General features: G+C 39.4%; 2 protein-coding genes across 2 annotated transcripts in view; one reads left to right on the plus strand and one right to left on the minus strand.

Moving 5' to 3' along the window:
• Positions 1-5,054: 5,054 nt before the first annotated feature.
• ubxn2b (UBX domain protein 2B) overlaps positions 5,055-22,360 on the minus strand; it is a 52,344-nt gene continuing 35,038 nt past the window's right edge. Inside the window, exons 10-11 of the transcript XR_010005983.1 lie at positions 14,983-15,186; positions 5,055-6,176 (exon numbers count right to left, since the gene is read on the minus strand). The gene's annotated coding sequence lies outside the window, so the exon portion shown is untranslated. The remainder of the gene's footprint in view (positions 6,177-14,982; positions 15,187-22,360) is intronic.
• LOC100562614 (cytochrome P450 7A1) lies at positions 13,138-21,701 on the plus strand. Its single transcript, XM_003219587.4, has 6 exons — positions 13,138-13,322; positions 14,940-15,180; positions 17,503-18,116; positions 18,687-18,817; positions 19,158-19,333; positions 20,457-21,701. The coding sequence occupies exons 1-6, from the start codon at positions 13,246-13,248 to the stop codon at positions 20,754-20,756; spliced, it is 1,539 nt and encodes a 512-aa protein (XP_003219635.1). The 5' UTR covers positions 13,138-13,245; the 3' UTR covers positions 20,757-21,701.

Genomic DNA, 22,360 nt, shown 5'->3' on the forward strand with positions numbered 1-22,360 from the left:
TTGTCAAGCCAGTCCAAAGTCAGGATAAGCAGTCAGCGTTCGCGTCAGGAATGAAGGCAGCAGTCAGATAGCCACGGAATTGGGAACGACGCCAAACTGCAGTTTGAGAATGAAGAGCAAAGCCGAGTCAAGTTCCAGTCAAAGGCCCAAGGTCCGAGAGGTTGAAGTCATCCAAGATGGTCACAACACGAAATGGCACAGAGAGCCAAAGCAACAAGGGCGAGCAGCAGCTAATGCAAAATAGTAATAACAGTGCAGTCCAGGAAAATCCACACAATTCCAGACCTCCGTTGCAGAACAACCCGGATTAAACTTACATCCGTTGCAAAGTCCCAGTTCAGTCTTCTGTAACACACACACAGGAAACCCAATGGCACCCAGCAACACCTTGCCACACACAAAGTATAGTGGCTGAACAACCCCAATATATCCAGGTCCCCCTGGGCGTCCTCATTACTCACGCCCAAGAACAGGTGTCCCAACTTCTTAATCCGAATCAGAACTCCACACAGCCAACGCGCTTGGGTCAGGCGTCCAGAATTCTTCATCGGAGTCCCAATCATCCTGCCCACGCCCAACTCTATCCACACCTGTGGACCCACTCTCACTCCTCCAAGCAGACCAAGTGGGATCTGCTTCTGAAGACACCCAAGCTTCCCCAGCATCAATAGTATCCATAGGCCCCGATTCCTCCCCAAGCATCTCCGGTGCCCGTGCCCAGTCCGTGCCCAATTCCCCCGTTAATATCTGTTCCCCAGCATCCATTTCCACCTCAAGATCCCCACATGAATCCTCCTCAGAAGACTCCCCATCAGTCTCCCTGACCCTTTTCCTAAGCAAATCCTCCAACGAGCCCTCCTCGCGAGGGTTTTTCCTTCCTCTCCTGATCCCACCACTATCATTCACAGTCCCCGAAGGCGCATTCATAACAGGTAACAATAATTTCTTCTAATAAGTAGCATTAGAAAATACATACCCTGGGCAATGCCAGGTATATAAGCTAATATATGCTATGCTTATATGTCCCGTCCCCATTACTGGAGACAATGTGACTTTATCAGTTTCTGGAGGCCATGTAAGAAGATGTCATTGTGCCCATGACTTGTTAGTAGTCTTTGTGAGAACGAAATGCTGGATCAGATGAGCTTTGGGTTTGTTTAAGGTATAGGTCTTCTTTAGTAATGTGAACTATTCACTTAAGAAACTTTCTGTGTTCTTCCTGTTATAGCCCTTTCAAAATCCCGAGGGTCAGAGAACCTTCTCAATTACTTGTTTTCTAGGTTTACATGTTACAATAGCTCACATTTTCCATAAAAACTTTTATGTTTTTTAATTCTGCTAAAGTTATTATGTATTGTATTGGATTTCCATGCATTAGAAGTTGGCAAGAATATGAAAGGTCAGCAGAAGAATAAAAATAGCTAAACCAGGAAGTTCATTGCAGCTTTCTGAAAAAATGAGTTAGGCACTTCATAACCTTTTAATATATTTGCACAAGAACAGGTGACCTAGCAACCCGAAATACATGTAAATACAGCTTTAGACACTGAACAATGCTAGTAGATAATCTGATAGTGATGTGGTAAAAATGCCACTTAAAGTTTTTAAAAATTATTTAAAATTATGATATGCCAGAATTTTTAACTAATTGAAAGTAAGCTGACTCTCTGCTGCTTACATGAATATAGTACTACTGTAAAGATCTTCTGGGCATCCTTAACAACAACAACAACAACAAAATGGAAGCAGAAATAACATGGAAAGAAAGAATAGGGATAGAATAGCAGTTGAACACATTTTAGTGAACTTTCCCACCAAATATAACAATTTGTACATGTGAAATGAAACAACCTGTATAGGTTTTTTTAAAGCCCTTTTTTCAAAATGCATCCAGTCTTTTTCCCCAACTTAATCTTTTTTGGTGATTTCCATTTTGGTGACCAAATGTATAGATCTGTGTTTTCTTAAACATAATGTTGAGGTAAATGTATCTCCCCCCTTCTGTTTTGCTGTCCACAATTGCTCAGAAAGGGATTCTTGAGGCAGCTGCTTCTTTACTTGTTGTCAGCAGAAATAAAGATACGGTAGGATCAGTTACAACAGAATCCTACTGTTTTCCAGATCAAGTTTACCATGAAGGACTAAGGGTGCACCTAGATTGTAGAATGAATGCAGTTTGACACCACTTGAACTGCCATGTCTCAGTGCTGTAGAACCCTGTGACTTGTAGTTTGGTAGGGCACCAACATTCTTTGCATTAATTCTACAGTGTAGATGTACCCCTAGAGATTTCTGGAAAGAACATACATATCAAATCTGAATAATGAAGAGTGAATCTGGGAGACCATATGGCCAACCTGAAGCAAGTGCTTGCCAGTAAGAAAGGCCAGGGCAATTATTTGTTTGACTGCCTCATCCTGGGCAAGTCCAGTGACTGATCCTAGAAGTCCTGGCTCCCTCCCAACCACTGAAGCCGTATCCAAGTGTATTATGCTGAGCCTGTAACAAAAGTTGGTTGCTCTGTACATGAAAGAACAAATGCCTATTTTGTCTATGTGATAGAGCCTATGACTGACATTAAATAAACTTGCAATTAAATATTTAAAGAGAAAGCAAAGAAATAGGGGAGGAGAAAAGAAGGGATTGAATCCTGGCCTGTCTCCCTCCATGAAGATATGAACTTTATCACACAAAAGTGACAATCCAAGGTAGAAGCAAAACCATGCAACATCAGTTGCACTTTCCCGCAATGAAGCTTTCCCCGCTATTGGCAAGTAAAACATTTTAACAGCCCTTGGTCACGCCAAGGTGCTGCAACATACTTGGTGCAATGGCCCCATGCATTTCTTTTATAGCATACCAGCAATGTCAAGGGTAGGATTGTCCTCTTCTCCCACTATCAGTTTGATGTAAAATAAAGGTTTTTTTTTAAAAAAAATTACATCAACTTTGTGGAATTATGTGTCTTTAGTAGACTAAAACATTAAAAGGAATAAAAGAACAATGGCATAGGTGGAGGGTTGATTTATATCCGTAATTGCAGGAAAAGGGCCATGAGACACCACACTATCAAAGCATTGGAATTCTGCAGCATGCAGGTAAATTACTGCCATTTCTGGTCATCTTTATGTCATGGGATAACAGCCTCATATGATAAAGTCCTATAATTTTTATCTAGTATAGCAGAAATGAGAACTGTGCTGCCCTCCAGATGTTATTGGACCACAGCACACAGCATTCCTCACCATTGTTTATTCTGGCTATCACTCCTTGGAGTTGCAGTACAATAACATCTGCAGAACCACATGATTGTATTGTGGGAATCATGGTATGTTGTGGTTGTTGTGTCTTATAATTTCTCAACCATGACAACCTTGTAACTGTTTTCTTGGCAAGATTGGTTCAGAAGGAGCCATTATCTCCAGCTTTTTTAAATTAGTGCAGTAAGGGAAATGTGCATGTGTGTTTTTCCAATTCTGCTGTCACAGATAGTCCCCTATGTATTTTATATTTCCTTTGCAAGACTCTTTGCAACACAGCAAGAGAGCCCTGGGATTTGGTGGAAATGCTGTCCAGGAGACAGGCAACTGGCAAAACAAAAAACCCCAACATCTCCTTGCCTATTGAGCTGATTGAAAGTTTATCTAGGTTACAAGGGCTTTATTTTAGTGGGGCAACCCCATGGGATACAACATATGGATTTTGAGCATTTGTCTTTAGATATAACAATATAAATTTCATGTTGCTGTCTGAAAACATCAGAAACCATTAAAACAGGTAGAAGGGAAAATATCTTAAAACTGAATCACGATTTAGTGGGTACAGCATGTGGGAGACATCCAATGAAACATTACAGAATGCTATTAGATGCAGTTGGAAGCCTTCGAACAAATAGATATCTGAATGCACTTACAGCTTAAATGCAAATCTTCTCTATTAAGACAGGAGGGGATGGTGGAGGGATAGGAGTTGGCATGTTCTTCCTCAACCATATGTATGTTTTTGGTGACCTGCACTGAGGGTTACTTTGAGTCTCCTTTGTGGAGAGAAAAAGTGCAATATAAATAATAATAGTAATAATAATAATAATAATAATAATAATAATCATCATCATCATCATCATCATCATCCCCATATTGCAAGAGCATAGTGAGAACTACTAGTAACTGAGCTCTTAGAAACTCATTTGTCTATTGCTTGCCATGAGTACAAAGGTAATATACCACAGAATTATAGTATAGGAAAGCATGAACTGGACAGAATTACTGCCTTTAAATCTAACTTCTAGGCTTCTCATAGATCCAATACAACAAGATGATGAAATTACTCTCTTCTTATAGAACTCACTGGTGGAGAGCAATATGGCATAAGAATATCTATGTCCCTATAAACAATGGCATCATCCAAGACATCCAAGACATCCAAGACATCCAAGGAGTCCTGCAAGGTCCCAGAAGATGATATTGCCTATCCAATTGCATACCCAAAGCCAGATATGCACTGAAACATTGTGATCAGAGTTGCCCCCTAAAAACCTTTGTAGGTTCATCCTTACAATGTTTCATTAAGAGAAGTAATGATAGCTTAGCTGTATGGTGGCTTTCCTTGTAGCCCCAAACAATTACAGTAGAGTCTCACTTATCCAACACTCGCTTATCCAACGTTCTGGATTATCCAACACATTTTTGTAGTCAATGTTTTCAATATATTGTGATATTTTGGTGCTAAATTCATAAATACAGTAATGACTACATAGCATTACTGCGTATTGAACTACTTTTTCTGCCAAATTTGTTGTATAACATGATGTTTTGGTGTTTCATTTGTAAAATCATAACCTAATTTGATATTTAATAAGCTTTTACTCAATGCCTCCTTATTATCCAACATATTCGCTTATCCAACATTCTGCCGGCCCGTTTATGTTGGATAAGTGAGACTCTACTGTATTTATACATGTGTATACTCATGGACGATAGCTTTTGGCTGCCACATATCAGACCAGTCAAGAGAGGGCAGAGTACACAACACAGAATGAGTCATTAGCCAGTTACTGTTTTGAATTTCTTTATGCAACAGCACATTAGAAACAGACTCCTGTCAAAGAAATCAGACACAGGAAAGTATAGCAGGAAGTGGGGGGAGCAATGTTTTAGCTTAACAACCAAAGGAACTGTGTTTTTCCTGTAGCTTAACCTCAAATGGAATTTTATAAATTAATAAAGTTAAGTAAATGACATAATTGTTTTTCCTGTCTTGTAACTATTTTGGTTGTGCATCTCACTCATGCAGTCCCTAAAGATGCCAGGGTTATTCAATTTAAAAATATCCCAAAGTAACTGTATACTAAGCCCCCATTTACACTTCCCTATAATGCAGTTCAATATGAAACGGAGCTGGGGAATACAAGGGGAGAGTGGGAAATTGTCTTCTTGCATGTAGAAGCATCTTCTTTGTGTGGGATTCCATCTTTAAGGAAGACAGAGAATTTACTTACACCCATCATACAGGATTGCCTCTTCCCGCGTCAACCATCCACTTAGAGGAGACCCAAGGCACCATTCTTCAGACACCACTTTTGAGCTCCTTTACTTTTCCTCTCAATCCTCTTACTGTAGAGGAGACCCAAGGCACTGTTCTTGAAACAGACACCACTCCTGGGATACTTTACTTTCCCTCTAAAACAATTCAACACAGGTGAATCTGACAGATGCCATCCCACATCCATTTAAGTGTTTTCTCCTGTTTCCAGGTGCATCAGGAGCTCAGTAGACGATTTCTCCCCAGCTTCAGTTCCTCCCGTTTCTCCATACTTCTGATACAGTTCACTGAAGAAACACCACGGATGGCAGCCTGAAGTCTGTGTCATATGATGGGCTTCGTGGTAGTTCCTCCATGAACTGCTGTAGAAGTGTGTGGGGAACTTGCATGTGATGAAGTCTCAAGTGAAGAACAAAACCTCCAAACAATACAAAACAGAAGGAAGTATAGAACGAGTTTAGCTGCTCTTCTCTCAAAAATCTCTGTTAAAAAATTCTACTTGCCTTTAAAAGGGGACGGAAAGAACCAGGCAGTCTTAAAGGAAGGAGTTCTACAAGTAGGGACAATCAACAAAGAACATTGCTTCTGATGATAATGGCTTTTGGTATCTAAGTAGGTAGAAGAGGAAGCAGGAGCTGAAATAGAAAATGAGCATGTAGAATTAATGCAGTTTGACTCCACTTTAATTGCCTTGGTTCAATGCTATGGAATTGTGGGAGAAATAGTTTGCTGTGGCCAGAGCTGGTCCAACAATGAGGCGAATTAAGCGGTTGCTTGGGGCGCAAGACATATGGGGGCGCAGTCGAGACTGCTTTTTCTGTTGATTTGTTGTAAAACATGATGTTTTGGTGTTTAATTTGTAAAATCTTAATGTAATTTGATGTTTAATAGGCTTTTCCTTAATCCCTCCTTATTATCCAACATTTTAGCTTATCCAACGCTTTTATTTTTCAGTGATTGGTTTGGGGGGGGGGGGGGCGCCAAAACTCTGTTCACCTACACTTGAAAAATATCTAGGGCCGGCTCTGGCTGTAGCTCCAGAACTCTTCGACATAGAAAGCTAAAAACCTTGTAAAACTACAACTCCAGGATTCCAGAGCAACTTGGTTTTTCATGTGTCTTGGTGACTGAGGCCTTATCTATACTACCATTATAATGCAGATTGAACTGGATTGTGGACCTCTTCACATAGTCCAAATTTTGGAGACGGCGACAGGTTTATTTTTTAGTCCAGCCATGGAGCCCAATGGCTCTCATTCACATCCTAGAAAAGTACTTCCGGGGTAGCTCTATCGCTGAACTGCCACAAACACCCTGCCACCACCACCAAATTGTCCACGGCAGTCAACAGGAAGCTCTCCGTCTTTCCATTAGTAAAGATGGGTCGAGCCAGCTCAAAAAGGCTTCCCTCTGTCAGAAGCGGCCCTAGGTAATTTCGCCTTGTAGGCAAACCTAGTGGCCGCGCCCCCTGAAATTGCCCCCCAGGCCCTGCACATACCTTCATCGGCAGCAGCGGCGGCGGGGACCATTGGCTCCCTCCTCGCCAAATGCAGAAGGCCTCAACTGAGGCCTAGTTCTTCTCGCAAGGTCTTGCGAGGTCTTGTGAGGACTCGTGAGACCTTGCGAGAAGAGCTAGGCCTCAGTTGAGGCCTTCCGCATTTGGCAAGGAGGGAGCCAATGGTCCCCACACCTGCCGCTGCCACCACCGCCACCATGGGGGGGTGCCTCAATGGCACCCCCAGGGACAATGTGCCACAAGCGGGCGTTTACATTGGCTTCTATGTTGGGCCATCACTGCCCTCTGTGTAATGAGGCAGGGGTGAAGCTGCAATGGTGTGGGGCAAGATGTGACAGGTCCCCATGCTCCTTGTGTGGGCACCACCGGGATGCAGCGATGCACAATCATTCCGGCGGCATGTATGACAAGGTAGTATATGGTAATGTAGGCCTATATAATCCAGTTCCATGCAGTTCAACCTGCATTTATTGGCATTATATGTAGATGGGACTGAAGGCTTTTATCAGTCAAAACGAATATTCAGATTGGGAGCCAGTGCAAATATTGGGATGCAGAATGCAGGACTGCCTCCCAGAAAAAGTGTTGCACATCTGTACTCTGCCAAGGTTATACATAAAAGCTGAAATCCACAATAGAAAATAGTAAAATGCATTCCCATCCTGCATTAAAAGACTAATCTACAACAATCAGTTAAAGTCCTGCTTCATTTTTAGAAGGTGTCTGGTAGAAGAACACCTATGGGCTTTCCTCCTGTTCATTTGTGGCATACTCCTTGAGGAATGGATATATAACTGTAGCATTTTTCTTATGGACATCAAACAACATGTTAGTATAAACGTCATCAAGAATAAATATTTTTGACTGATTGATAAGCAGGAAAATATGTTCCCATTTAGTGAAAGAAAGCTAGGTATAGATGTTTTAGCAACCAATAAATATTCGTGAAGAGGTCCAAGGAAAGTGCTAAGGCCTGGTCTATTAATCTAAAATCCCATGTTGTGATGCTTGCTAAAAGGTTTGCATGGATGGGGAGGAAGTGTCAGAAAGGCTATAAGCACACATTGAATCAGTTAACATATTTCACTTTGTGTCCTAAAACACAAAGAAATGTAATGTGGGAATCCATGGTGATTATGGAACTTATTTGCCCCCATGGACTCACCTAGGTAAACCTTCCAGAAAGGAATGTAATCATGAAGTACATGTTCTTTTTGTTCTTCCAGCCTTGATACAATAATAATGTAACTACTGTGATGAAACAATTCTCTGGTACTTACAGAGGCAGAATAGTTGTTAGCATGGAACACTGAAACATTAGATTAATCCAATATGTAATACAGATTTATTTATTGTCTTTTAATTGAGTAAATTATATTCTCTTTAAAGAGCCACTTCAAACTTCCTGCTTCATCAGCTTGAGTAAGCACAACACAACAGGTCACATGCTTCAGTAAGCATAGTGGTAATCTTTCTAACTGGAACATTATGCAATTGAGGAATTTGTTTTCCTTTCCTGTTTGTCGTCACACTACATTTTTTCTACTGTAGAAAACTTACTGCACATTTCTCACAGTAGGTTTACTGAGTATTAGACTTGTGGAATTCTTACACCCTATTGCTTCTTCCCTAACCAAATCCTTTAGTACACAGGTATTGCAAAGCTCTAAAAATGTCCCCGTTTTACAACTCAGTTATAGCCTGCAAAACGTGGACTGTCTACAGACATCATGTTCAACTCCTGGAACGATCCCATCAGCGTTGCCTCCGAAAAATCCTTCAAATCTCTTGGGAAAACAGGCGGACAAATGTCAGTGTGCTGGAAGAAGCAAAGACCACCGTTGAGGCGATGCTCCTCCACCATCAACTTTGCTGGACTGGTCACATTATCCAAATGCCTGATCACCATCTCCCAAAGCAGTTACTGTACTCCCAACTCAAGAACAGAAAATGGTGGACAGGAAAAGAGGATTTAAAGATGGGCTTAAAGCTAATCTTAAAAACTTTGCATAGACTCTGAGAACTAAGCCGCCCTGGCCCTTGAGCGCTCTAACTGGAGGTTAGGTGTGACCAGCAGTGCTGTAGAATTCAAAGAGGCGCGAATGGAGGGCGAAAGGGAGAAACGTGCCAAGAGGAAGGCATGACAAGCCAATCCTGACCGGGACCGCCTTCCACCTGGAAACCAATGCCCTCACTGTGGAAGAACATGCGGATCAAGAATAGGGCTCTACAGCCACCTACGTATCCACTGCCAAGACACAACATTTGGAGGGCCATCATACTCAGGCAACAAGGGATCACCTAAATAAGTAAGTAAGTAAGTAAGTAAGTAAGTAAGTAATATCAGACTCTCACAGAGCAAAATACTCAAAGCCCTATGGAACAACAAAACACTCACATGCACACACACACATGAGCTCAATGTTGACTGTGAATCATAATAGTGCCACAATATCCTTTTCTGTTCATAGTAAGTTGTGGTTTTCAGCTTAAGTGCTATACCGAAAATATTTTAAATATGGTAAAAACATACACACCATGTTCTGAAATATCAGAAAACCCTGATGAGGAAAATTCTGAACTTATAATTACAAATTTGCAGATACACAGAATAGCATTGTCTAAACAGAGAATAAAATATTTCTTCAAGGGAACATTGTTTTCTTGCAGATAATGCTGTTTCCAGTGCAGAAAATGTTATTTTGTGCATATAAATACAAAGTGCGTTTTAATGTTAATATTATTATTTTGCACAATAAGTTCTGAACTGTATAGGGATAGTTTTCAGAAGCTGTGTGATTTTGGAAAACTTTCTCACATAAGGAAGAAAAATGTTTTCTTTGAAAACAAAACTAGTGAAGAATCACATTCCTAGGAAGGACAGAACAAGCAGAGCTGCAGTTTCTTTTGCTGGCATGCAAGAAACTCATCTGTACTCTTTTGGCTCCCTCTACTGGAAATTCTAAAATTGGACTTTTTGTTAGAGTAGGGGGTTTTCAAACTTTTTCAGCTGCGGAGCCCTTTTTGAAGGAAAGGTTTCTTATGGAATATAATATGTATATTTTATATATATATATATATATATATATATATATATATATATATATATATATATAGTGTATGTGTGTGTGTGTGTGTGTGTGTGTGTATATATATATATATATATATATATATATATATATATATATATCAGATATGGGCTGGGCCAGTGGCAGATGGCTTTAGAGGTTGCTCACCGGAGCAGCGTGCAGGGAGCACACAACTCCACTGTTGCGTCAGCTCTACTGGCTGCCAGCCTGCTACTGAGCACAATTCAAAGTGTTGGCTTTAGCCTATAAAGCCCTAAATGGTTTCAGCTCAACTTACCTGTCTGAACTTATCTCCCCCGATGAACCATCTTGGAGATTAAGATCGCCTGGGGAGGACCTGCTCTCAGTCCCCCCTGCTTTGCAGGCACGACTGGCAGAGATGAGAGACAAGGCCTTCTCAGTGGTGGCCCCTCAGCTGTGGAACTCCCCCCCCCCCCGCAACATTAGATCAGCCCCCTCCCACCTAGCTTTCAGAAGAAAAGTAAAACTCTGGTTCTGGGATCAGGCTTTCGGAGAAAAGTGCAGTGCAATAATATATTTGGAATATGTACAATGACTATGGGATGGCTTTAGACTATAATTTCTGGATGGCGTGATTTTAATATTAAATGTAATGTTTTTAAATGTTTAATATATTCAATTATTTAAAGCTTATGTTTTGTATGTGTTTAAGGCATTGAATAATTGCAATATGTAATCTGCCTTGAGTCCCCTTCAGGGTAGAGAATGTCGGGTTATAAATAGGGTAAATAAATGAATAAATAGTTTGTGTGAACTAATTCACACTGTGCAAAAAAAGAAGGAAGGAAGGAACAAAACAACATTTAAAAAGAAGAACAATTTTAACCAATATAAACTTAACAATATTTCAGTGGAAGACTGCCAGGGCCATCCAGTCCAACTCCCTTCTATCATGCAGGGAAAACAATCAAAGCACTCCCTAAATGATGGGAGACAAATAGGGTTTTGGAAGCAAAGAAAGTGGGGTGTGGAGTGGAGGTCTGGGTGGCAAGGAAAAGAGTCTGGGCAGCAAGGGAGGAAAAGGAGAATGGGTATGTGCTCCAGGATGCCGCTGCTGCTGTTGTTTCAAGCAGCTCAAAACTTTAATTTGCCCACATTTCTCAGGAGGAAAGAGGAGTCGGGAAGCAGCATGGTGTTGCGGAGCCCCTCACTATTACCAAGAGCTCAACAGAGCACAATTTGAGAACTTAGAGTAATGGGAAACTAAGCTTCACAAATAACTTTTTCCTAATATTCTCTGTGGCTTTCATACATTGGCAAATCAGATATTAAAAATAATTCACACAGTGTGGGAGACATTTCTATGTAAATATAGCTCAGTGATAAATTAAAGCCCAAACTCATTTTTCAGCTGACATGAAAAGAAAAGCTGGCACCACTCTACCTTCTCTAAATTTGCCTGGTACTAAAGAGATTACAGGCGTAAAAAGTGGAAATTGCCTTAAATATAGACACAGGTTATAAATAAAGTTTCCTGTATTGTCTCTGGTGTGCGTGGTATCTTTTCCTCTCGTCATTACCTATTTCATTCTGGTGTTTTTCTCCTATATTTGAATAGATTGGTATGTTGTTTATATACTGTGAATACAATCATATAAAAACACAAGTTGATAATAAAGTCCTGTCTAAACTGAACTGAAGTATATCCCCTGAGTCATATATTTGTGGTTGAGGATTACTTCCTGGCTAGTTCATTTCACACAATTCTTGCCTGTACACTGAAATGAGGAGTGGGATTGTCACAATTTAATCTGCCCAGGGAGAGTACATGTGTGCAGATTTATTCATGTGCAGATATGTCAACACTAGCTTAAATCCTGGGAAAAAATGGGTGTGCACGCATTGCAGGGAGAGCTCTAAACATGCCAATACATGTGTCCTGTTTTTGAAAACATTCAGTCACATGCAAATGTTGCCTCCTCCAAACTTCATGTCAAAGCAATCCTCTATACCAGGCATGGGCAAACCAAGACCTGATGGCTAGATGCAACCCCCTGGGCACTTACCTCAGGCCCTCTTTATTTTTCTGGCCCACCACATCCTTATGCAGAAAGGGTGGGGGAGGAAGGCACGTAGCAGCTGAGAGCCCTCTGGAGCGCTCTCAGCCACTGCATGTCTTATCCTCCTCCTGGCATAAAGATGGTGTGATTGGCCCTGACCTTATGCTGAGAGGATGGCCTAAGGAAGGCATTCAGCGGATGGGAGCCCTACAGAGCGCTCTCAGCTGTCGCCTGTCTTGACCGCCTACTGGCATAATACCAAAAGGACAGCCCAAAGATCAGGAGAAGAGGATCGGGGCAGCCCCATCCTTATGCCAAGAGGACAACCTGATGATGACCAGGGCCTTGTCCTGCCCCCTCCTGGCCCCACCCTCTCACAGGCCCTCTCCCTCCCGGCCCCATCCCACCTAGTGCATGCCCAGCCACCCTCACTCCCTGCCCACCCCTCTCGGTCAAGCCCACAATGTGGCCCCAAGGCAAAATAAGTTTGCCTATGCATGCTCTATACTCTTATCCTAATATTCCGTCTTTCTCACATAGATTGATACCTTAGCTTTTATTATTATTGTTATCAAAACCTCGGAACCCAAAACAGACCCCAATATCCATGCCCTCAGAAGGGTCCTAGACAGAAAATGATGCTTTCCTCAAAGATAGTAAAGATTTCCAAAGATCTGCCAACAATGTGCAACTAACTTCAGCAGATAATCTCTAGCCTGAGTCCACAAGGCTGCACAAGCACATATGCACTCATCATCCCCTCACATCATCTCCTTATAATATCTCTGCAGCTTTCTTTGATTACCTTGGACCTTCACTGATAAGTATTAATCAGTTCAAGGCCTCTACATGAGTTGTGTAATCCTCTTCCCTAGTAAGATTTTTGTTCAACTGCAGACATAGAGTTTTTGTCCAGAAATGGTTAATTAATAGCTTGTACAGGTTATTTCAGTTCAGTGAAGTCAGTAGGTAATCCTGCTGAATATAAAAAGTGGCCCTTTGACATCTTTTGAATCAGTCTTAGGCTTTCACATAAGCTATTGTTTCATACTTGTCTTCTCATTATAGTTGTCTTAAGATGTTAGCCTTGCTTTTCTTATGGGGAGCAGTGGTGATGCTCTGTTGTAGCTGCTGTTTTTTTCTGAGAAGGAGGAGGTATGTGTCTTTTCACACATTATTGGTAAATCTTTGAAGATCTTTACTATCAAATGTGATATATATATAAAATATATAAAATGTTTTACAAACAGCTTAACTAATAGATAAGATTGTTTCAATTTCAGGTGTATATAGGAAGTCTACGAACCAGATACGTTCTTTAGGTTTGTTCTTAAGTTGAATTTGTATGTTAGTTGGAACAGGGACATTTCTTAAGTGTAACTCCAGCAAAATAATTTTTTCAAGATTTGCATAATATAGGGAAATATTGACAGCTGTTGTGCCTTTGTTGTATTTGAATATTTTTGCAGTATCGAGTGCTTTCTGTGAGCCACCCAGAGTCCCTTTGGGGAGATGGTGGTGGGATACAAATAAAGGATGATGATGATGATGATTATTATTATTATTATTATTATAGTTCTGTTCAGAAGATTTCACCTCACTTTCTGTTCCTGTGACAATTGGATTTTGAAAATATTGGGTTGTTGTGGAAACAAGAATTGGTGATACAGCTTCAGTGGAGACACATTTTCCCCATGATAACTCTTCCAGGACTGAATTTCCTTTTCTAGGGGTAGATTTTTTTCTCTTCCTGTTTTCTCACCCCAATTCTTAACTACAATCATTTGTAAGTTGGATGGTTGTAACTCGGGGACTGCCTGTATACACTACACAAAATCAATAGCAATGGACCCTATTATCTAAATTTATACAACATAAATTTCAATGGGGAAATATAAATATATACTGGGGAAAACATCTGTGAGCAAGCTATTAAATTATGGGAACTGGAAGACTAAGATTTGTTTATCAGAAATGGCTACTGATGTATTGCAGCTTCTTTGAAAGCAGCAGGCAACATTGTCACCGCAGTGTGTGCAGAATTCTTCAGATTTCTTCTATATTTTCTCCTTTATTTTAAGTTTTTTTCCCTATTGAAACACATTTGAATTGTAAAAATTGAAATCAGGCACGTGTTTTGCCCATTAAATGATAAAGGAAAATATGGAAGGAGAAAACAAAATCCAGTAGATTAAATAAAGCTTGTACTTATTGTTATGTATCCAAATTACACTTGAAAATGATTACCAGCTATAACCACTGTCTCGCCACTATCATCAACATTCCTGCTGTTGTCATTTGTTATTTGCTGTTTGTATGATTAAACATTTACAAAATATCTATATATTCTGGCTTCTTTCATCCAGCTGTTCGGATTTAACATCTAGATCTCCAATCTGCCAAAATATAATGGTCTAATACGTTCATTTGTTCATCAAAATTTATCTGAATAAATCTATCTCTTCCATCTAGAATCCATAAGCCATAACACACATAAATGTATACAAGATAGAAAGGCAAATTTAACTGAATTTGATTTACAGTAGGTGTGGCATGTTCTCATTATTGGGGCTATAACAAGCTTCTGTGCTGTGTTAAAGTCATTATTTGCTGGTTATCTACTTCTCAGTGGATTTATTACTCAAAGGAGGGCAATTCCTTCTAGCAATCATGGAAGTTACAAGTTATAAATAGATGCTTGCTTGCACAGCAAATTTGAAGGTTAAGCCTGAATGTATAGTTCTCTACACTATTTATCTATTGCTTTTTTAGACGTCCAAATGAGCCACCCATAGAGAATGGGATACTGCCCTACCTTGGATGTGCTTTGCAGTTTGGAGCCAATCCATTCCAATTCCTCAGGGCAAGAGAAAAGAAATACGGTCCGATTTTCACGTGTCGACTGGCTGGCAAATACGTCCATTTTCTCACAGATTCCTTTTCGTATCATGCAGTCATGCAACATGGAAGGCATCTGGATTGGAAGAAGTTCCACTTTGCGACCTCTGCAAAGGTAGTCCTGGGTGGGGGCGGAGGAAGAAAACATTTTTAATTTTTTAAATAAATGCGATAAAACTGAGTTTAAAGTAGCTTGCAGTAACATCAAAAGAGATAAATTACAGAATACCGCAACAATTCAGGGCTAGGTGAATATGAGTCAAAGAGGTATGGATCAGGTCCAGGCCTGTAGCGAGGGTGGTGGTGGTGGTGGTGGTGGTGGGGTTTAGGGGTTCACCCCCCCCCCCAAATTTTCAGGTTATTAAAAAAAAACCTGGTTTACTCATGAATTTTAACTGGTTAACCAAATCCCCATGCTAAATCTATGAGAGGCAAAACATTAAGAGTCCCTCCAGGCACTATCTCAAGCAGATATTGACAGGTTTGTAGCGGGGGTGGGGGGTGCTAGGGGTTCAACCCCCCCCCCCCATTTTTCTGGCTATGGCCCTGATCAGGTCTAGCAGGTCTCACTGTTAGATGAGCTGATGAAGCTGAATTTTGCTTTACATTTAGGACTTCTACCCACAAGTGAAAGGGAAACGGGTGAAACTGTCTTCTTTCTGTGCCGTTTCATGGGATTCCACCTTTAAAGAAGACAGAGAATTTACTTTCCCCCATTCACACAGGATCACGTCTTCCACCTCTAACTCAAACCGCTTCAAGGACACCTGTAGCCTTTTAAAACAAGCATCCTATTTGAACCACCACTTTCCATGGGCTTGTTCTCCTGAAGCCCCTACACTAAAGGAGACAGGCATATTTTTTCAAACCCTTCTTTCAATGGGACCCACACTGTCTTTAAACCACTGATGGAAAGAGGTGGCGCATTAGCAAACTGCCCACATGAACACACATACTGAAACGCCATAAAGTAATATAGATAAATCCACCATTTCCCATCACAAGGAAAGTACTTGTTTTTAAGCATTTCTATGCGCAGTGAAAGGATTGGCGTTTATTTCTGCCTATTTTTGGATCCTCCCGTTTCTACACACTCGCATGAGCAACCACCGAAAGTGTTCCTGCATTGTTTGATGGACTGCATAGAATGGCAATCCATCTTTGAAGTGTGTAGAAACGGGTAGAAATGGAGAAAAATACCCATATGATGAGAATCCTTAGTAAAAGGAAAGGAAGCTGCCAATTTAAGACTGTGCTAGCAAACAGCTAGTTTCAACTGGCATTAGCAGTACAAAATCAATTTCTCATTTCCATTTTGAGTCCTGTTGAAAGTAGAACCAAATCATAATACATTTTCCATCATATGGATATATCTGCTGAATCACTCATTCGAATGAACAGTTCAAACTCTTTTCACTTCAAAAACCCAGAAATTTATTTTACTTGTAGTTTTAAATGATTGGCTGATTGGAAGTATTAACCCCAAATAGAATAGATGCTTCATAAATATACTAGTGGAAAAAATATTCAATTTAATATTACTGTGATCCAGTTTTACCACATTTACTGAGGAGTAAAAGTGACTGATTGTGACCGCAGTCCTATGTATACCAGGAATAAGTCCCATTTCTTTCAAGTCAATAGATTTACTTTTGAATAAACATGGATAAGGTTCATTTGGAAGTGAGGTTTATTTAAAATTAAGTATACTGTGGATTAGAGCCAATGCAGTACAGTTGATTAAGCATTGGGCTAGGACAGTGGGAGACCAGGGTTCAAATCACTGCTCATGAACCCTGGATAACTTTGGATAGTTGTATCATTCAAAATATTCAACAACCAGTTAAGTGGATGACTCTCCCTTCTTCCCACTTTCCCTTCCCTGCTGTCCTTCTCCCTTACTTTCCCTTTTTTCTTCTCTCCTGTCTGCATTAATATTTCCTAATTTCTTAAATGCTTGGGCTAGGAACCAAAGCACCATCTGTAGCATTCTGCTTTTCAATTGAACTTTCCAGCTGCTAGGACTATCCAATATAAAACTAGCAATAAGTGGTTGCCATTTGCACAACCATTAGTGGAGCAACTAACACAAGTAACACGAGCAATTCCTTGTATAATGAGGGATTGTGGAACATTTAGTAGAAAAGCTTGCATAAGAGAAAGACAAGCAATGGATTTGACCCCTTCACAAAAATGGGATTTTTACAAGCAGTTGCTGAATCTTGTATTAATAGAATGACAGCACTGGATACCACAAACAGCAGCCTTCTACAAACAGTTAAATGTTTGAAATGGTCTTCAAAAGCCTGTGAGATGGAAAATGCTGTATATAAATGCATGCAAAATATCTCTCTGTTCATCTGCTGGCAAGAGGATCGAGAGATAACTGGATGAATGAATACTAAATACAATGTATTTTCATTACATTTTACAACAGGCATTTGGACATGGGAGTATTGATCCAAGTGATGGAAACACTACTGAGAATATGCAACAGACCTTCACTAGAACACTGCAGGGTAATGCCTTAACATATCTCAGTGAGGCCATGATGGAAAACTTGCACTATGTTATGGTGAAATCTAGAGAAGCAAAAGTGAGCTCCAATGACTGGGTCACTGATAAACTTTATGAGTTCTGCTGCCGTGTGATGTTTGAATCTGGGTTTTTAACCCTCTTTGGCACAGAGTTTAACTCAAACTATGGGAAGATCCTTTCTTCTATCCAAGAAAACCAGAGAGCAAGCATCCTCCATGCCCTGGAGAACTTCAAAGCCTTTGACCAAATCTTTCCAGCTCTCGTAGCAGGTCTACCAATCCACCTATTCAAAAGTGCCCACAGTGCACGAGAGAAGCTAGCTGAAACTCTGCTCCATGAGAACCTTAAAAAAAGAGAAAACATTTCTGAACTAATTTCTCTTCGCATGTTCTTGAATGACACTCTCTCCACTTTTAATGACAAGGAAAAAGCAAAGACCCATCTTGCTGTCCTGTGGGCTTCACAAGCCAATACAATACCTGCTACCTTTTGGACCTTATTCCATCTTCTTCGGTAAGTTGCTACCATTGTCAGGCTACAGGAAGACTGAAATTTTTCTATATCATACTATTTTCCTTTGTTGTGGCTGGCCCACTGAGGTGGCATTGGTGTTTCCCCTCTCTGGGGAATGACTCTTGGATTATCCACAGGTCATATCAAAATCCACCATTTTGGCACCAAAAGCTGCCCTGGACTTATACATAAGGTGAAGTTATACTCTAGTATACATGCTAAATAGTAAATATTCCTTTTTCTGTTCATGGGAAGTTGAAGTTTGGCAAATAAGAACTAAGTCAGCTGGATGACAGGAGGGATATGACTACTCAGAGCTCCTTCACAGGTAATCCTAGTATTAAAATTATATGTTATAGCTGGAACCAATTAGTGTCTATTTTATCTTTTCCCAAAGTTGCTTTTCAAAATACTACAAACAAGAAAGCTTATCTGCAACCTATCCCCATCATGGGATGTCTGAGCAGTGATTGATACTTGTGCTTATGTTTAGTTTATGGACTAGCTGATGACTAATATTCGTATTGCAATTTTGGTACACGTTTGGTACTAATTTCTTTTCAATTTCAGGAATCCAAAAGCATTGGAAGCAGCTACTGAAGAGGTGAAAAGGATTTTACAAGATGTTTCAGGAAATATTGGTTCAAGTGGGAACCCGATTCACTTGAATCGAAAACAACTGGATGACATGCCTGTGTTAGGTACATTTGCTTAACTCATGTTGTAGTAGCAAACCTTCCAGCACTTCTCCATACCCATGATTAATAAAAACAGCTGCCAGTATTTGGGAACCATTAATTATGATAATAAATCAACAGCAAGGTTATTAATATTGGTCATGGTGTTTGATCTGTCAGAGCAGGCAGCTTCTTTTTAGCTTTCATAGTACTCCAAGAAGTCCAACTAAATCCAAATAATTTTATTTTTGATTCCAAGAAACCTTTGGTTTCCATTCACTTCATTACTTTCAGTTTTGCAATCTCTGCAGTAGCTGATCTTATCCTGTATCTAGGTGAAAGGTGTCTTTTGTTCCCTACCCAGATAGTATTATCAAAGAAGCAATAAGGCTCTCCAGTGCATCCATGACAGTGAGAGTTGCCAAGGAAGATTTCACGTTGCAATTAGGCAGCAGCTCCTACAATATCCGCAAAGATGACGTTGTAGCTCTCTATCCCCAGCTGTTGCATTTTGATCCAGAAATCTATTCTGATCCTATGGTGAGTAATTCAGCTTCAGAGAAAATCACGTCAGCAGAATTTAGGATATTGCTTACACTAGGGCTCAACAGTATCATTATTATCACTCTATGGCATGTCAACACTAGATTAATTTGAGGGTAGGTAACCATTTTTAACCAGAGTTAGAAATGGATTAACTTAGTATAACAAAAAAATAAAATAAATACTTGGTATTCGTATCGAAATGCCAAATAAGATGTAACATTTGTAAAACATTAGGATTAAAGAGTGTAATATGATATACTATTTAAGTTTCTACTTTAAAAAAAGCTGAGATTTCAAGCTAGGAATGTGCATTTATGCATGAGATACCCAGTAATAACGATGCTTACTCTAAGCTCCATTTACCAGTGAAAAGGCAAATAAAACCCTTCCTTTCAGCATTATAGTGATAAAAATATATAAAACTTGAAAAAATCTATTCATAACACTGGCCAACACATATTTCGGTGCCTCAAATATTAGACATGTTTCCATGCATATTAGACCTGCTGATTCCAAAAATGGCACCAGTTTGCTCTAGTTTTTTTTATTCGCTCTAGTTTTTGAGATACAGAGCATATGTAATATAATACTCTTCACTGATTGCCCATAAAAAATCTGAATATATTAATGTAGTGTTTAAATTAATATATTTTAAGGATGAAACATATAAATATAAAGAAGAATGTATTGCATGAAAATTGACTTACTTCATACCAATAAGCTCAGAATTATGATACAAACTTTCCAGTCATTCGACATGTATATCTAAGACACTAGAGCTGATGTGGTGTTTCCAATGCAATCCCAGGAACAGGTCTAAAATCAAGATGCCAAGATAATTTTGTTGGGCAGTGTAATTGTTCTAAAATGCCCTTGAAATGAATTTTAAAAGTAACATAAGAATGTTATTTATAATGACCTGAACCCTACTGGTAATCATAGCTGGAATGGACCGATTCAATCAGTTCTTGTATGGCGAACTAACACTAATGGTTTACTTATGTTGGTTGAGGAACACACACACACACACACACACACACACACTCAGATTAAATAATTTTACCACAACTTTAAATGATACTGAATTTTATAAATGCATTTTTTTACTTTGTTCCAGACATTCAAGTATGATCGTTACCTTAACGAAAATGGAGAAGAAAAGACAGTTTTCTATCGCAATGGCCGCAGATTGAAATATTATTATATGCCATTTGGAACAGGACTTGCAAAATGCCCTGGAAGACTGTTTGCAGTTCATGAAATTAAGCAATTTTTGACTTTGTTGCTTTCCTATTTTGAAGTGGAGCTCACTAACAGCAATGTGACATGCCCTTCTTTAGACCAATCACGGGCAGGACTTGGTATCTTACAGCCTACAAGTGATATTGATTTCAAGTACAGATTCAAAGTTCTGTGAACTTATGAAACAAAGTTGTTTCTTTATCTTGGATTCACACACACACATTAAACTCCTGCAAAGATTTTGCTCCAGGGATCTTGGGGAAACTGTCAGTGTTGGCAATATGTATATGAACATGTACATTTATATATCTGATTTTAAGAAACATTTTGGGAGTTCTGCAATAAAAAAGACAGACCACTAAGCATGACATCTTATGCACCTTTTTCAGAGAAAGCTTCCATTGTAAATATGCTGTTGGTGGATCTTTAGTAGAGTTTTTGAGTCACAATAGGAGTAAAGCATGTTGAAGGGTGAAAAATTGAACATTGTTTCACTTGAGAGGCTTGAGAGTGCTTACATCACCCTTTTCTGTAGGAGCCCTTACATCATGCTACCATTTACATACTTGCAAACAAAAGTTTCAGACAAGCATGGGTTCAGGGGCACGCTTGTACTGTTTTTGTACCATACTATCACTGATCTCAGGAAGAGTATGGAAAGCAGATGCCAAAAAAAGGTTTTTGTTTCCTTTAGTGTCAAAGTAGTTGAATATTAAAGAATCTGTGTTTTGGGAGTAAATCCAGTTCATTTTTCAAGTTAGATCAGTTTAATCAAGAGGATGTATATAAATATTCTGACATATGAAGTCTTGTTCATCAAACAGGGCCGTTCTAGTTGTGTCTAATAATCAGAATTACCTTCGAGTTTTTGTAAAATGGGTGTGACCGTGTAAGAAAATATTGTTTGTTTTTGTTGATTTTATATGATACTATTTTCTACAATAAAGTATTTTGATCACTGTTGTTTATGCATAAGTAGATTAGAAATACAGCATCACTTTACAAGGTAGTGTTAGGAAAATTCCCTATTCTCAGTTCTGTTTCTCCAGCTCAAATAAAAATCTGTGAAGATTCTTATCCTCATACACTGTTGTTAGCCGGCAACATGACATATTTATTAAAGCTCATGAGAAATGCTCAGAAAATACAGTTTGGAGTCAACGAGCAAATAGGAGGTGGGTTGGTTTACTGAAGAGGGTGGTTTACTTATCAATAGACGAAAGTAACCCCGTGGGTGCAAACACTTCATCTGTCACTTGACCCTTTTTGCATTAGAAGTCCACAAAATGGTGCCAATCCTAATCTGAAAAACTGATCTCAATATGCATCATTATTTACTTAACCTGCAATACCTTCACTTGACAAAGATCTCTTGCTCAAATTAACCTTCATACTCTGGGGTGGGAAATTTTATTTCCCCAAATTCATGTGTTGTTGTTGAATCCACACAGAAGCAGCCCTCACTGTTGTCATTCTACAATCCAGACACTTGCACAATTATAAAAAATGTCATTAGATTGCACCCATCTGATGTATTCTGTTAGTAAATTGGGGAAATAAACTTATTCCCATAGAATTTACTGGGGTCATAAAATATCCCCATAAAACTCATAAAATGTAATATAATAATAATAATAATAATAATAATAATAATAATAATAATAATAATAATTTTATTTCTTACCTGCCTCTCCTCATGGCTCGAGGCAGGTTACAAAATTAAAACACAAATATTGTAAAAAAAATACCACAAATATAAGAATTAAAATGTATTTCTAT

This window comes from Anolis carolinensis, chromosome 4 (genome assembly GCF_035594765.1).
Source record: "Anolis carolinensis isolate JA03-04 chromosome 4, rAnoCar3.1.pri, whole genome shotgun sequence".
In the NCBI taxonomy this organism is placed as follows: Eukaryota; Metazoa; Chordata; class Lepidosauria; order Squamata; family Dactyloidae; genus Anolis; species Anolis carolinensis.